Consider the following 17,168-nt stretch of genomic DNA (forward strand, 5'->3'; position numbering starts at 1 on the left):
CACATTCTTCAGGCCACAGGAGGGCAGTGTGTGTGAGCATCATGGATTTGTATGACCCGAAGTGTCGGTTCAGAGCTTGTAGGACTAGGATTGGATCGGAACGGATCGGAACGGACCCCGACACACCTTTTTGTGGCATGAGAAGAAACCCGGCTCTGCTCCAGAGGAACACCTCACCTTTATTAATAGTGACCCTATCTCATGTGCTGACTTCTCCTTCTTCCGTTGACGGATGGCAGACTGGAACCTGTGTCCTCTTTTCTGGTGTTGGAGTCTTCGATCCAACTCCCCACATGAAAGGATCTTCTCTTAAATCTTCAGTGTGTCTCAAACCTGCTGAAGATATGAAACATCCTTGAAGGTTTACAAACCCTCGTCTCCTCTATAGGACGTTCCTGCACAGATAACATGTTTGGAAGGAAACACGACTGTCATGAGAAAAGGTTCGTTAACATATTGTCAAGTCGCAGATATGTTTCAATACAAAATATCCAGTGGGATGAGACGACGTCCACTTATAGACATAACAGCTTTATGAAACTGTTTGAAAGTTACATTGGACCCTACAGCCACGCCCACCTTTCACCTCCTCCTGCTGACTCCTCCCACTGACTCCTACTGATGTCTACCTGCATGTAATATTTATTTTTATTACCTTGATTTTAATTTGTGACTACAATTAAATCTATATTTAATATATACATATTTTTAAATTATTTTTTCCTTTGTACACTGTCTGCCGGTGATTTCATGCTGTATGTGTTGACAGGTTTTATATTCATCCGTGTGTGAATGTAAATAAGCAGTGCAGCGTTTTTAACACATTCCTCACATATCTGCTGATCTGTGATCGGTCTGAGCCTCAGACTGCAGCCTGATAACGGACCAGTAGTTCAATTTAAATACAGCAGGAGGCAGCAGTGTGTTTTTATGGGAGCAGTCCGAAGCTCACCTCTGCAGTAATCCTGCTGTTAAATTAGGATCAGGAAGCTCCTCACCTGTCAGGTGGATTGACTAAATTATTGATAAAACATGAGAGAAATAAACATTTGTGTGTATAAAAGAAGTATTTTACTGCCACTCATGAAAAATGGGAGAAGAACACAACATATGTTTGACATACAGTGTTGTAGCTCCATGTAGAGACTGAAGGAACACACATCTACCAGTGGAGGGTTCGTTATATAGGAATCCATCTGAAACAACTATTTCTACTGATAATTCCTCCTATCACAGTACATGCAACACCTCTGAGTTAGTGACACTCATAGCCACTAGGGGGCGTAATTTACTGTAAGAGCCTGTAGATGACGTCACCAAAGTGAAGGGAAATTTGTTTCTTGTTTACGTCCCATCATGTAATGGTCAGTGTGCAGCAGGGAAACAGCTCCATGTACTGTGTTCAGTACTCATCACATCACACTACAGGGCTTCTTCCAGATGTTTCACATGTGTCTGTAGATCAACAGTGGCCCTCTGCCCTCCTGACAACATCACCTTCATAACTGAAATCAAAGCAATAAAGACTCATTCATGAAAACTAACAGTGCGCATGCTCTGATGAAACAACATGAAGTCTTTGTCACTTCATTACTGGTGTTTATTAGAATGAGATCACCGTGTCAGCCGGCTGCGGGAGTCTGACGGAGCCAACACAGGATGCTGCCTCCACTGGCTCTACCAGCAGTTGTCCTCACATGCTGCAGAGCAGAGCGCAGGCGGAGGACGGGAATGGGTCCGGGCGCGACGCCACTGACTCCAGCAACAGAAGCCTGCAGCGCGTGCACTTTGACTGAAGGTATCCAGAGAATCAGAAGAGGAAATCAAACCTCCAGCGGATATATTTAACTTCCCTTTGTTGGAAAACGGAGGCGTAGAAAACAGGCCAGGATGTCTTTTCCAAACCTCCCCAGCTCTTTTGAAGTCCTGTTCCCAGCCTTCTCTCTGCCCATGAAAGCGGAGCGCAGCAGGAATAAGGAGCGTCTGGAGGCCAGCCTGGCCGGCTTGTGTGAGCTGGATCTTCTCAAACAGAGGCAGGAGAGCAGGGTACTGAGCGCGCTCTGCCTCGGGGACTCTCCGTTCACCGGGCGGCCGCCGTGGGGAGATCTCCGGGCGGCGCGGTGCTCCACGGACGCATCTAACTGCGACGCAGCGGAGGACTTTGGCTTCAAGCTCCAAACCGTAAGTTGTGTTTGTCTGATGGTTCTTTAGACTGGTGGACGGTACCGTCCATGTCGGGTTAGTCTGCTCATTTAAAGGGCAGATGATCTGTTTCTAAAACTTTGCACGGTGAAAAGCTGCGCGATGAGATCCTTGTTCCAACAGAGATTTTGTAGAAGGCCTTCTCAGATGGGCCGGGCCGCAGCTCTGCTGTGACACAGTAAGAGGGCTCCAAGGCTTTTATACATATTTATATTCAAATGACTCAAAAAGACCCGAATCTCTCTCCTGTTCTGAAGTCTGTTTGTGGGACAGCTGGACCTTCACTACTGGATCTGATCGCAGTGTGTAGTCAGGAGGGCCCTTAAGACACACACAACCATCACCTTCATCATTTCATACTGGACACAATGACCAACCACACACTCTCTTTGATTCTGTAACATGTTAAATATTCAGCTTTTCATGTTTTTAAAACTGCAACATATTATTAATGTAATTCACTGAAGCACTGACTGCTCATCCATAAATACTGGATATAGACTAACTATACTCTAAGTATAGAACAAGTTTTTGTTTTAAGTCTGTCAGCTGTGTGCAGCAGCAGATGAAACTGCGGTTCCTCTTCACTTGGATTCCCTCTGAGTCTCCATGTGTATTTGTTCTAAAGTCCAGCAGTGCATCTGCAGTCTGTCAGCTCTGAGCAGGAGAATCCAACACGTTCCTGCAACGATGCAGCAACAGACGACCTGAATGAACTGACCGCTCCCTCTGAGTAATGGAAGACTGCTCACATGCTACCGGATGGATTCTGTCAGACTCATGACAGATAATATTTCACATATTTCAAGGAGACATAAATAGTTTATGTAGAAACTGTGGAGATGATAGTTCAGGGGCTCATCGTGAAGAAAACAAGGAATCGGACTTGTTTATCATCAGATGAAAACACAGACATCTTATGACTTTAACTTTGTCTGTAGAGTTTGTTCCAAAAACTAAAACTTACACTCAGTTCAGTGCAACGACCACCGTATGACGTATGAAGTGCTGTTTGGCAGCATCGAGCTCCCGTCTGTCTGCTCCCTCCTTTATATGTAGACCGTCGCTTCATTCCTCAACCATGACACACGCTACGTCAGCTCCCTGCTCAGCTGCAGGCTCGTTAACAGTGGACTGATGGAGGACTGGAACAGCAGGAATTCCTTCTGTGGAGAATTAACGACACTAACAGAGCTGGAAACACTTCTAATCTGACGAACATTTCAATTGTTACATATTTCATGAAAGAAAATGGCTGTAAAAGTCAGAATAAGTAAACAAGTAAAGCACATGATCACTGGAATATTGGATTTAGATCCAAACATGACTATGTTATTCATCTTTACATTATTACTTTAAACTCATGGTTGTAGCCTCTGGTGGTGCTTCACTCATACAGACACTGATTTAACTTCCGTCCAGTTCTTGGTTGGATCAGATTAGGCCATCAGCACGTCGTCAAGCTGAAACCACAGAGACATACATGAGGGCCCGAGCACCGCCTCTAGGACGGACATGTGCTCGTCCCTCTGAGAAAGAAAAGACACCTTCCAAAACCACATATCGAACAGTTGGAGAGTACCAGCTCCAGGCTTACCGCACTGTCGTCACCATGGGAACACAATAAACTCATGGTTGATGTAGTGAAACAGTCTCATTTTGGTTAGATTCAGGAACTATAATGTGTTGGACAGGTTCAGGAAGAGATCATGTTTAGATTCCAATAATCAGTCAAATAAAATGACATTATGATGATTCAGTGAAGACTTCCAGATAACGAACACATTAGGTTAGGTTAGGTTAGGTTAGGTTAGGTTAGGTTAGGTTAGGTAGTTACTTTATTAATCCCCAAGGGGACATTTTTTAATTTTGTCTGATTTCTGTATAAATGCAGTAAATAGAAAGATTCCTCACTAATGACCACAGACTGAAAATATTGTTTTAAGGGAACAGTTTGTATGAACGGAGAGCGTAAAGACTGATCTCTGTACAAAGGAGCAAACACACACTGCTCAGGCCTCTGAAGGTCCCTGATGATGTATGAGCATGTTGTATCGTCATGTATGAGCATGTTGTATCGTCATGTATTCTTGTTGTATCTTCATGTACAACCCCGTTTCCAAAAAAGTTTGGACATAAAATGTAAATAAAAACTAAATGCAACGATTTACAAATCACAAACCAATATTTAATTGCAAACAGACCAAAGACAACAAATCAAACATTGAAACTGAGAGATTTTATTGTTTTATTAAAAATATCTGCTCATTTTGAATCTGATGTCAGCAACGGGTCTCCATAAAGTTGTTCCAGGATCATGTTCACCACTGAGCTGCATCATCTTTTCTTTTAACAACACTCTGGAAACGTTGGGGAACTGAGGAGACCAGTTTCTGGAGTTTAGAAAGTGAAATATGGTCCCATTCTGGCCTGATAGAGGATTTCAGCTGCTCAACAGTTCAGGGTCTCCTTTGTTATATTGTTCATGTCCTGATGCTCCAGATGTTTTCAATGATTGACAGGTCTGGACTGCAGGAGGCCAGTTTATCAGCGGACTCTTCTACAATGGAGCCATGCTGTTGGAATACGTGCAGAATGTGGTTGGACGTTGTTCTGCTGAAATAAACAAGACCTTCCCTGAAATAGACGTTGTCTGGATGGCAGCATATGTTGCTCCAAAACCTGAATATATCATTCAGCATTAATGCTTCCTTCCAGATGTTCAAGCTACCCATGCCATGTGCACTAATGTATCCCTGTACCATCACAGATGCTGGCTTTAGAACTGAGCTGATAGCAAGCTGCCTCTCCTCTTTAACCTGGAGGATGCAGCGTCCATGATTTCCAAACAGAATCTCAGATTGTGATCCATCAGACCTCAGGACAGTTGTCCACTTCACCTCAGTCCATCTTCAATGATCTCGGTCCAGAGAAGGCGGCGGTGTTTCTGGATCATGTTTCTATCTGGTTTCTTCTTTGGAGAGTTTTAACATCATTTGTGGACGCAGCGATGAACTGTGTTCACAGACGATGGTTTTCACAAGTGTTCCTGAGCCCATGCAGTGATTTCCACTCCAGAATAGTGTGTTTTTAATGCAGTGCTGCCTGAGGGCCCGAAGATCACCACCATCCAATATTGGTTTCCAGCCTTGTCCCTTGTGTTCAGAGATTTCTCCAGATTCTCTGAATCTTTTAATAATATTATGAACCATAGACGATGAAATCCACTAATTCTTTGTAGTTTTACGTTGAGGAACATTATTCTTAGATTGTCTATCCTTCTGTCTCTGTCTGTCTGTATGTGTCTCTGTGTGTGTGTCTGTCTTTGTTCTCATCTAGTACTCAGAACCTCAGTCAGACTTCCTGATTGTTGTCCTGAAGGGACCTCCATTGTCATGACGACTGTTTGTCCAAATCTAAATGAGAATATTTCTCGTCCGTGACTGGAGGGTTTTGTCCCCTTGGTAATATCACTGCCTGAAGAGTCCTACATAGTCCTGTTGGAGGGTTGGAGACATAATCCAGTGTGACACCAGTTTACACTGATAAAGGTGTGTTCATGTTCTCCATTCACTGAGCATTTGTGTGAGTTGATAAGGCTCTTGTTTGTCCCTCTCTTGTTTGTCCCTCTCTTGTTTGTCCCTCTCTTGTTTGACAAGAGACAAACAAGAGAGGGACACGAGGCTCTTGTTTGTCCCTTGTTTGTCCCTCTCTTGTTTGTCCCTCTCTTGTTTGTCCCTCTCTTGTTTGACAAGAGACAAACAAGAGAGGGACACGAGGCTCTTGTTTGTCCCTTGTTTGTCCCTCTCTTGTTTGTCCCTCTCTTGTTTATGATGCACGAGAATCAGAGAAAGAATGTGTGTGTGTGGTTGGGAGAGAGAGTGTGTGTATGTTGTGCTCAGCCATGTGACAGCTGACAGCAGCTGGACAAGCAGGACAACCTTCACTGAGGGACTAATGAGAGAACACAGAGACATGTGGACTATGTGTGTGTGTGTGTGTGTGTGTGTGTGTGTGTGTGTGTGTGTGTGTGTGTGTGTGTGTGTGTGTGTGTGTGTGTGTGTGTGTGTGTGATAGATAGATAGATAGATAGATAGATAGATAGATAGATAGATAGATAGATAGATAGATAGATAGATAGATAGATAGATAGATAGATAGATAGATAGATAGATAGATAGATAGATACTTTATTAATCCCCAAGGGGACATTCTTTCGCTACAGCAGCATTTATAAATACAGGAAATAAATATAATAACAGTAAAAATATTAAATATAAAATGCACAGTATATACAATAAAATAGAATAAAATAAAATAGAATAATTAAATTAAAACTAACTAAACAATAGTGCAACGTTTTATATATATATTTAAACAACCAAGAAAAAAAGACAACAGACATCAGTGTTATTGTTGTGTGATAGATTTTTCCAGAGGTGAGTTATTGTACAGTTTTATTGCAGTGGACAGGAATGATCTCCTGTACCAGGAATGATCTCCTGTATCAGGAATGATCTCCTGTATCTGGAATGATCTCCTGTATCAGGAATGATCTCCTGTATCTGTCCTTGTGACAGCAGCTGGATGAGTCTTTTGGAGAACGTCCTCCTCTGTCCCTGCAGCAGGTGGTGGAGAGGGTGGTCAGGATTATCCAATATGGATAATAGTTTCCTCAGCGTCCTCCTCTCCACCACCTTTTCCAGACTGTCCAGTTTGCAGCTAATGATAGAGCCGGCCTTCTTAACCAGTTTGTTAAATGTGAGAACGGGAGATGTGAGTGCAGCCATGTCTTGGTGAAACACATGATGCTGCACTCCCGGTACTCTCTCTGGGTCTTTAGCAGCGCGCCGAGCTCGTCCATCTTGTTAACCAACAACCTCACGTTCCCCATTAAGATCTCCGGTACCGATGGTTTATATTTCCTCCTCTTCGCCTTCAGCTTAGCTCCAGCTCTGCAACCCCGACGTCTTCTCCGAAGTTCAACGGGGATCTCAGGCCTCGCTCCGGGCAGCAGCAGTAGAGGTCTACTCAGCGTGATCAGCTGATCACGAGAGTAAACAATGGCCCCGGTCCACTGTGTGTAGCTCTCCGTTACAAAGAGGGAAAAAAGTAGAAGAGCCACCAGAAAAGTAGAAAAGTTACGGTCCATTGTCTGACCGTCACTTAACACACGTGAAAGAAAAAAAAAAGCAACTCCGAAGAGAGAAGAAAGAAAAATACTTAAAACCAAACACACTCGGTGGAGCTGCTGTAACAGGCTGCCACTAGCACGGCGCCATCTTCTTTGTGAGTGTGTGTGTGTGTGTGTGTGTGTGTGTGTGTGTGTGTGTGTGTGTGTGTGTGTGTGTGTGTGTGTGTGTGTGTGTGTGTGTGTGTGTGTGTGTGTGTATGTGTTTGTAGTGTGAAGAAGAAAGCAAGCAGAATTCCTCCTCAGCTGCTGCTGAACTGCCCCTGAGCAAGGCAGCTCTCAAACATTCAGATGCTGTGTGTGTTTGTGCTGTCAGTCAACATGCTCTGTGTCTCCAGTGGAGACAGCTGCAGCTGTGAGAACACTCCTCACACAAACCTGCTCTGCTGTGATGGATGTGTTGTGTTCCATGTGGCACCTCACAGTCACGGAGGGTGGAGTGTGTGTGTGTGTGTGTGTGTGTGTGTGTGTGTGTGTGTGTGTGTGTGTGTGTGTGTGTGTGTGTGTGTGTGTGTGTGTGTGTGTGTGTGTGTGCGCGTGCGTGCGTGTGGGCGGGAGGGGGGGTTATGAGCTGACTTATCATGTGAGTGAGGTCTCCTAAAACACTTACAGTAAGGAAACCTCCTGTCAGTACCGGAGGACAGGACACAGCTGCCCTTGTTTCCTCAGAGAAGCGGTCAGAACACACCTTGACCAGCAGAACTCTCAGTTGTAAAGATCAGGAACATGCTTGTTGAGTAGAGTCCACCATGGACAGTGTTACCTCTGGAAACCGTGTTGTCCCTCTCAACCTACTTCATGCAGTTCACATCACGCAAGACAGGACCTCCTTTTTACTTCAAATAGTCACCAAGTGGAGAGTGATCGTTCTGAGTTCTGATCCAGATCAGTTCAACCCAGGTCTGATCTCAGGAAGATGTTCCTCAGTACATCTCACAGAGAGTCCACTGTGTGTTTACACGCTGGCTGCAATCAATTCAAATCAAATGACCTTCACCTGTTCAGGGAGATTTCTTTCAGTAAGGAGTTAATCAGCATAGGGTGAACTCATCTCAGAGGATAGAAGAAGAAACCATCCTATAAACGCTCCATCTGACTGTGATCAACCCTGACATCAGGAGGGAGTTCAGACCCAAAACAAAACATAGAGATTCACAGTTTTACCTGATAGTTCTACTGAAGGTGTTCATTCATGTATTCATTCACGTGTTCATTCACGTGTTTATTCATGTGTTTATTTGTATGTTTATTCATGTGTACAGATATGAACGTGTTTACTCGTGTTCATTCATTTGTTTATTCGTGTTCAGTCATGTGTTTATTCATGTGTTTATTCATGTCTTCATTCATGTGTTTATTCATTTATACAGATATGAACACGTGTTCATTCATGTGGTTTGTCATATGTACAGATGAGAACGTGTTGTGACCAATGATCTCTCTTCAGGGAAACAAACAGCCATTCAGCCAGTGTGGTCTCTAATAAGTAGTCACACACAGACCCTTTATACAGTGCATCCCTCACATAAGTCCATTTACATATTTCACACACACACACACACACACACACACACACACACACACACACACACACACACACACACACACACACACACACACACACACACACACACACACACACACACACACACACTCACTCACTCACTCACTCACTCACTCACTCACTCACTATGCCTGCATGTGTGATGCTGATCCTGTGATGCTCAGATCAAATTAGTTTACTGTTTAAATCTTTCTGGATAAAGAATAATACATTTCTGTATTTACAGACATTATTTTTAAAAGCTTTAAAAGCTACATGTCAATTTTTTAGTTGAATGTAAATGTTACCAGGTGATTAACAGGTCAACTGAACACAGATTTAGATGTCCAGGTGTGTGTGTGTGTGTATGTGTGTATGTATGTGTGTGTGTGTGTGTGTGTGTGTGTGTGTGTGTGTGTGTGTGTGTGTGTGTGTGTGTGTGTGTGTGTGTGTGTGTGTGTGTGTGTGCCTGTGCGTGTGCGTGTGCGTGTGTGTGTGTGCCTGTGCGTGTGCGTGTGTGTGTGTGTGTGTGTGTGTGTGTGTGTGTGTGCCTGTGCCTGTGCGTGTGCGTGTGTGTGTGTGTGTGTGTGTGGTGAGGAAGGGGAAAAGAGAGTGAGATTTGAATGCTCTAATATTTTATATCACCAATGTGTGTTCTGAGATTAGCAGTATGGTGGATGTGGTGCAGTTTATGGTTCAAGAGTTGTAAGAAGTGAATTATGGGATAGATTTCTATGACAGTGTTTTAACTGTGTTTTTACCCAATGTGTGAATGTTACCTCGGCTCTTCCAGACAGTTACTCCCACCGACTTAATGTCAAAGAGGACGTAGTCTCCAGCTGTTCTGACAAACCTCCGGCTCCATAGACTCCCATTAAAAAGCATCAAGTTCTCTCCTGAAATACAAAGTCATCATGGTGTCATTAGATAAATCAATGTTCTGGTGGTCCTTCTGAAAATGCTTCCAGCATTATTAAATATTAGGACTCAAACACACTGTTGACTACTAACTGGCAAATGAAACAGAGACCTTCTCCATGTTTTTATGACTTTGGTTTGTTTAAGTTTTACAGAAGCCTCATCATTGCAAACAGAAGTAGTGCAGACATTTCTCCTCAAGTATACTTGATGACCTTCTCCTGAATCTCCTGCAGTATTTTACTGAGGTGTATCGTTCCTTACAAATAGTAGCTGCATCATAAAACAACTCTCACAGTGTCGCTCATGGTTTGAAACAGTACTTTAATGTGGAGGTGGTGCTATGAAACAGACGGTGTTAATAATGCGCAGTTAGACTGTCAGCAGGAACCTTTCTCTGGAACTTGAGTCTGAAATGTGAAACATGTGGGTTTGGTTAAACATGTGAGTTCTTCCAGTAGTCAGCTGACCAGCTGCTGTGTGTCAGGTTACCACTGTTTTATTAGATAGATAGCAAACTGTTATATTCTTATTGCAGTCAAACATTATGAATTAAAGTGCGTTTTTAGTGCTGAACTGTCTTCAGTAATAATCATTCAACTTTAGTTTCTTCTGTGTGTGTGTGTGTGTGTGTGTGTGTGTGTGTGTGTGTGTGTGTGTGTGTGTGTGTGTGTGTGTGTGTGTGTGTGTGTGTGTGTGTGTGTGTGTGTGTGTGTGTGTGTGTGTGGCTCCCTGCCTCTCATCCTGTGGACAGGAAGTTCACATGCACACTCCAACTCAATGTGTTTTTAAGTGTGTTCACAATTGTCCTTCTGCACTTTGGAGTGTGAATGTGTTTCTGTAAGAAACATATGAATATATGGACAAAGATTTAAGGATAAAGCGTGACTGAAATATTTCAGTGTCCTCTGCTCTCAGTTAGTGTCTTTGTAGGATTTTATATAGACAGAAAAAAATTACACTAAATATAAAAAAAATGTAATGTAAACAAAGACGAGCTCTCCATTAATCATGGATGTGTAGATAGTACAGGAGACTGGACTTTGTACAATATATCACTAAACACAGAAGGTAGAACCTCTGAGGACTGGAGTGAATGTTCACAAGGTGTTTGATCCGTGTTTGATTGAAGTAAAGTCTCCGTCTCTGTGTATTTCAGAGCAGCCTGCAGTGCACTCGGTGGGGTATCAGAGCATCGTTGGAACAGCAGGTGGCAGAGCTGAAGGGGAACACTGACTCTTCTGATCTGGACCAATGTCCACTCACTTCAGGTAAAATATTGACTCTGCTTCTCCCAAACAGAAAATTACTTTTCAATTCACATGCAGTTTGTCAGTAAACTAATTTTATTAAGTTCTTACAGAACTTCATAGTGAATTAATCACCCAATCTTTATTGTAGTACTGACTTCATTTAAGAATTGTGGTGCTCTCCATGGAGCATGAAGAGGGTAATATCTGAGTTTGCTTCTGTTGGAGCTTTTTCTTCCTGTTAAAGGAGAGTGTTTCCTTCAAGGAAAAGGTGTTTTTAACAATGTAAAATGCCTTGAGATGACTTGTGTTGTGATTCAGCGCTTTATAAATTAAATTGAATTCAAAAAAGTGAATGATGCAGTTGCACTGCGTCATTCACTTTTTATCAAGAAGAGGAATGATCCTTTGTCATTGAAGTCATTAAGAATGCAGTTAGCATTCTCTGACAAACAAACATCAAGCATACAAATGTGCCACATGTCCTCCTTGGCTGAGCATCCTTCATCAGTGAACTTTTATCACATCTAAACTCATACGTGTTATTAAAGCAGCGGAAAAACATGTGAGCACACTTGGATTTCCTCCAACAGTGCTGTCTGTTATACCACAGAGCTGCTGGTTAAACATTAACACAATTAAACTACAATTGTGTCTGCTGAGACTGCAAATGGATTCAAATATAGTTTGAATAAACTGGAAGAGAATTAATTGTGCTACACATATATATTTACCTGAAAGACCAAATGTTGAAACTGATCATTTTTAAAAATTTTATGAACAATATGTGTAACAAGGCAGGAAGTATAAGACTCAACAGCACGACTCAGAAACACAGCTTTGGTTAACAGATTTCACTGAGAACAGTTCAGAAAAACCACAGGCGACAGTGTCCAGGGAATAATCCAAAAGGCAGCTTCATAAAAATGTTCCAGAAGTCAAAATTAGTAATCAATCCACTCAGGCAGAAGTCAAGGCCAAAGGCAAAGAACTCAGGTCATATACAAACAAACTCACGGATAGGAACCAAGAGGTAAGTACCAAAATAAAACAGGAAATAGAACCAGAGAATTGCAAAATAAGAGAGAAAAAACTTAACGGACAGGACGAGATGTGACATGTGCTCAGTTTGAATTGATGCAAGCAACATTTTTCAAAAAAGTTGTGACGGGGTCAACAAAAGACTGAACAAGTTGTGTAAAGATAAGAAAAAAAAAACACCTGGTGAAACATCTCACTACTAATGAGGTTACCATGGCAACAGATCAGCAACATGATTGGGTATAAAAAGAGAGGCAGAGTCTCTCAGCAGTGAAGATGGGGAGAGGTTCACCACTCTGTGAAAGACTGTGTGGGAAAATAGTGCAACAATCTAAGAATAATGTTCCTCAACATAAAACTACAAAGAATTAGTGGATTTCATTGTCTACGGTTCATAATATTATTAAAAGATTCTGAGAATCTGGAGAAATCTCTGAACACAGGGGACAAAGCTGGAAACCAATATTGGATGGTGGTGATCTTCGGGCCCTCAGGCAGCACTGCATTAAAAACACACTATTCTGGAGTGGAAATCACTGCATGTGCTCAGGAACACTTGTGAAAACCATCGTCTGTGAACACAGTTCATCGCTGCGTCCACAAATGCAGGTTAAAACTCTCCAAAGAAGAAACCAGATAGAAACATGATCCAGAAACACCGCCGCCTTCTCTGGAACGAGATCATTGAAGATGGACTGAGGTGAAGTGGACAACTGTCCTGAGGTCTGATGGATCACAATCTGAGATTCTGTTTGGAAATCATGGACGCTGCATCCTCCAGGTTAAAGAGGAGAGGGACCATCCAGCTTGTTATCAGCTCAGTTCTAAAGCCAGCATCTGTGATGGTACAGGGATGCATTAGTGCACATGGCATGGGTAGCTTGAACATCTGGAAGGAAGCATTAATGCTGAATGATATATTCAGGTTTTGGAGCAACATGTGCTGCCATCCAGACAACATCTCTTTCAGGGAAGGTCTTGTTTATTTCAGCAGAACAACGTCCAACCACATTCTGCACGTATTCCAACAGCATGGCTCCGTCGTAGAAGAGTCCGCTGATAAACTGGCCTCCTGCAGTCCAGACCTGTCAATCATTGAAAACATCTGGAGCATCAGGACATGAACAATACAACAAAGTAGACCCTGAACTGTTGAGCAGTTGAAATCCTCTATCAGGCAAGAATGGAACCACATTTCACTTTCAAAACTCCAGAAACTGGTCTCCTCAGTTCCCAAAGGTTTCCAGAGTGTTGTTAAAAGAAGAGGTGATGCAGCTCAGTGGTGAACATGATCCTGGAACAACTTTATAGAGACCTGTTGCTGACATCAGATTCAAAATGAGCAGATATTTTTTTTATAATACAATACAATTTCTCAGTTTCAACATTTGATTTGTTGTCTTTGGTCTATTTTCAATTAGATATGGGTATACATGTTTTTCAGAGTTTTATAATTTTTTGTTTTCTTCCTTTTAAAAGGTCAAAATCACACAATTAATTATATATGAGGTTGTGTTGTCTTGTTTCTTTTTATGTATAATGGCAACATCATTTTATTGTTTAAATCTTTCCAAATATTGAATATCTTTTAGGTTCATACCATTAACTATCAAACTAACCACTAGTCCCTGGTAGTCCATGGCCACATGACTGTTTACATTTTGGAAATATAGGACCTGCAGAAATGGTACTTTTGGCAGACAGAAACCACTTTTAAAGGTTTCATGAATTCAGTAGCAATTTAAAAATGTGTTTTGTGTTGTTGTGCAGAGCACACCCTACTGTGCTTGTTTATTGCAAGCAATACTTCTCATTGGATTTGTGACTGTCTTATTATTACATTAACACCATACTCTATTTTTTTACACTGAAAAATCTTACATTGCTGCATCGTCTTTGTAGGTGTTGGTTGTAATTATAATTGTCTTTGTTCTGTTTGTCAGGAGAGGAGAGGTCCAAGCAGAATGGATCTCCTGAATCACATTCCTACTCAGTGATGTCTCCTTCCCTTTCAGTGATGCCTCCTTCCCTCTCAGTGATCCGTCCTTCTCTCTCAGCTCCTGACAGGACAGAGGAGACAGAGACAGAAGAAACATGTTTGTCAAACCAAACAAGAGAAGCCATGGTTGTTGACGCTTTACGAAAGATGACCAATGTCGACCCCAGTGAGCCAGAATGTCAAAATAGTCAAAAGTTTGAGATGTACATATTTGGGTTGGTCCAACGGCGAGCTGTACCCACACGGCCCTCAAAGCCCCGAACCAGCCTGGCTCATGAAGCCCGGGCTGTTACTGTGGTGAGGCAGAGTAGTCTGTGCCACAAGGATGAGCAAAGTTCAGCAAAGCACACATCAGTTCCAGAGATGCCTTCTCCCTCCCAGTGTTCAGAAGTACCTGCTCCACAGGCTTGCCATAAACTGCATCAGGAGCACTATCTAAAGATCGGGTTCACTGATGAGACACCATCCCCGTATCATCACCATCTCCAGCAGAGTGTCCAACTGGCACATTATCCCAAGCCCAGGCAGGCCTCCATGATGAACACCTCCCGCTCCACCTCATCCTGCAGAGTACTGCCAGCCCACCCAGACTCAAGCACCTGTGAGCCTGATTCACCACAACACTTCCACAACTACCCTTCACCTCCAGCTCTGACGAAGCCTCCACAACCATCCTCTCCTGAAGAGCTGCTGGTCAACGCAGAGTATATTCCAGCCCAGCCCTGCCGAGCCTCCACCCGAGCTTATCCTCATCACCACTCCAACCCACACAAGGGCTCTGCAGTGTTAAAACCCAACCGAAGCACCTACTCTCCAGAGAGTGGCCATCATCAGGAGCAGCAGCCCGCAGCAGCTCACATCCAACCATCCAGATCCCGAGGAGGCCCCAAAAAGTGTCGCACAAGTGAAGACAAAAGTAATTCCAGCAGGAAGCCGGGCAAAAAGGCATGCAGGTCTCAGTCAGAAAACAGTCTACAGCGGGTTCCCGAGCGCAAGTACAACACGGTAGAGAGGGACGGTGGAGGAAGTGGGAGCGGTGGAAGGGGAAGCCGGAGCAGTCAATCCAGGACCAAGAAACAGCAACAAGGAAGCAGCAGCTGCCGGCGCTGGCAGTCCACCCTGGAGCTGAGCCAGGACGAGGCTGATCAGCCGCCCGTACAGACCTCCTCAGCTCCAAACGAAAGGGACCAGTGTCTCAGGCGCACGCGCAAGTTTCGGCCTACACATGCATCATATGGCTACCCACACCACAACCACAACGACCAGCACGTCCATCATCACCAGCACATGGAGTACCAGCTGGAGAGGGACCCAGTATGTCAGGACTACCCTCATCCAGGTCCGGGGGAGTCCGAATCCAGCATGAGTGAGGCTTACTCTCCGGAGTCTAGCTCTCTGTCCAGTGACTCAGATGAAAGTGGTGGTTTGGTTTGGCCCCAACAGTTACCCCCCCAACTCGGCCTCCCATCACCTCCTGCACCCGGAGCTCCTCTTCAGCCCAAAGCTTTTGTCAAAATAAAGGCCTCACATGCCCTGAAGAAGAAGATCCTGCGTTTCCGCACAGGTTCCCTGAAAGTAATGACCACTGTGTAAAGTGGAGCATTGGCCAAAGAACCAAAATAAGATGCAGCGATTTAGATGATGTGGAAAGATGAACCTCTGAATGTTTGTGTGAGTTGATTGGTTTTTAGACCAACCTCAACAGTGGATGTCACCGATTGTCAACTGAAGCAGTAAATTCCTCGTGCTGCTGTATTTAACCAAGAAACAACCCAAGTGTTTCTTCTTGTAAAGCCGTGCCAGCAGAAAGACAGGAAGTAATGTTGTTATTGATCAAGAAGCTCCCACTGCTGATCAGATACTGTAACATTAGCAGCTGTCGGAAACACGTCCAACATGTTGTGTATCACATCCCTCACTCACTATGTTGGCAGAAACACGGCGTTAGATGACATAAATAGTCGCTTAATGGTCATCTGCCCTCTGCTGCCAGTGTTGGTTGTCTCCTGTTGATCGTCAGTAACCTAAAGAAGGGGAGGACACAGTGGCTCTCGATGGGTGTCAGCAACAGCCCAACTGAAAGTCACTGCAGTAGAAAGAGTGTGTTTCTGTCAGCATCAGTTTGATGAAAGACACCAGCAGTGGCTGTCTGCTCCATTTCTGAATGGTCAGCTGCATCCGTTTGTATCGATAATGATGCCGGAGCCTCAGCTTTTCTCCACTGCATCTTTTCAGCCATATATTCTGGTACAAATTGAACTTCATCCTTAACATCCTCTGCATTTAAATTTTTGCTAATTGGAACTTGCAGTAGAAATTAAGTTTATTCAGGAATTTCTGGCTCTATTTACCATCAACAGTGATTGAACCTCCACATAAAACACATTTTTATTTGAATAAACAGTGAAGGAAAATGACCGTCAGCCTTTTAGTCCAAAAACTAACAAATTATACACGAAGTTTTATATTTCTCAGATGACTCGTGCTTTGATTCTCTTATTTGGCCATATTGGCCCCAAAATATCGCAACACACACACACACACACACACACACACACACACACACACACACACACACACACACACACACACACACACACACACACACACACTGAGGAGATCATCATCCATGCTGATGTTGTCTTTGAGCTCAGTGAATTATATTTCTACATTTTCATTTTAATCCAGGCACAGATTAATACTCGATATACACACTATCATATTGTGCCTCATTTAAGACTATTTTGTATTCATATTACACCTTATTATCTTTTTCCTGTCTTGTTTGAGTGTGTTTTTAGTCCAATTGACCAAAGTGACGTAACTCCACAAATCCTATGTTCCAACCTGAAGAACTCCACTTGTCGTTAGTTAATGATGATCGTTACCATGACCACCAGTAGAGGAGTTTAACAGAGGAATAATGAGACATGAACACTACAGAGCTTCAAATGCTGCTTTTATAAGACAGCTGCATTTACACTTCACAGTACGCTGGTACGATTCATCTCTGAAGAACTTGTG

The 17,168-nt window shown here is 43.2% G+C and overlaps 1 protein-coding gene across 2 annotated transcripts; it reads left to right on the plus strand.

Moving 5' to 3' along the window:
• Window positions 1-1,428: 1,428 nt before the first annotated feature.
• On the plus strand, window positions 1,429-16,725 carry LOC138614677 (dapper homolog 3-like). Of its 2 annotated transcripts, none has more exons than XM_069688237.1 (3): window positions 1,429-2,181; window positions 11,014-11,125; window positions 14,089-16,725. In XM_069688237.1, the coding sequence occupies exons 1-3, from the start codon at window positions 1,891-1,893 to the stop codon at window positions 15,735-15,737; spliced, it is 2,052 nt and encodes a 683-aa protein (XP_069544338.1). In that variant the 5' UTR covers window positions 1,429-1,890; the 3' UTR covers window positions 15,738-16,725. The 2 variants fall into 2 exon arrangements, with proteins under 2 accessions (XP_069544338.1, XP_069544339.1); XM_069688238.1 differs by having other exon boundaries at window positions 14,161-16,725.
• The last annotated feature ends 443 nt before the right edge of the window (window positions 16,726-17,168 follow it).

Source organism: Brachyistius frenatus, unplaced genomic scaffold (assembly GCF_029030835.1).
Source record: "Brachyistius frenatus isolate BFR_SWC_R1_liver_20210118 unplaced genomic scaffold, ASM2903083v1 Contig_548, whole genome shotgun sequence".
Taxonomy (NCBI): Eukaryota; Metazoa; Chordata; class Actinopteri; family Embiotocidae; genus Brachyistius; species Brachyistius frenatus.

Excerpts from the sequence above, each read along its gene's own strand:
- LOC138614677 (XM_069688237.1), top strand. The coding sequence starts at position 1,891 with ATGTCTTTTCCAAACCTCCCCAGCTCTTTTGAAGTCCTGTTCCCAGCC. Across the intron at positions 2,182-11,013 it reads TTGGCTTCAAGCTCCAAACC|AGCAGCCTGCAGTGCACTCG; the intron begins GTAAGTTGTGTT and ends TGTGTATTTCAG. Across the intron at positions 11,126-14,088 it reads CCAATGTCCACTCACTTCAG|GAGAGGAGAGGTCCAAGCAG; the intron begins GTAAAATATTGA and ends TCTGTTTGTCAG.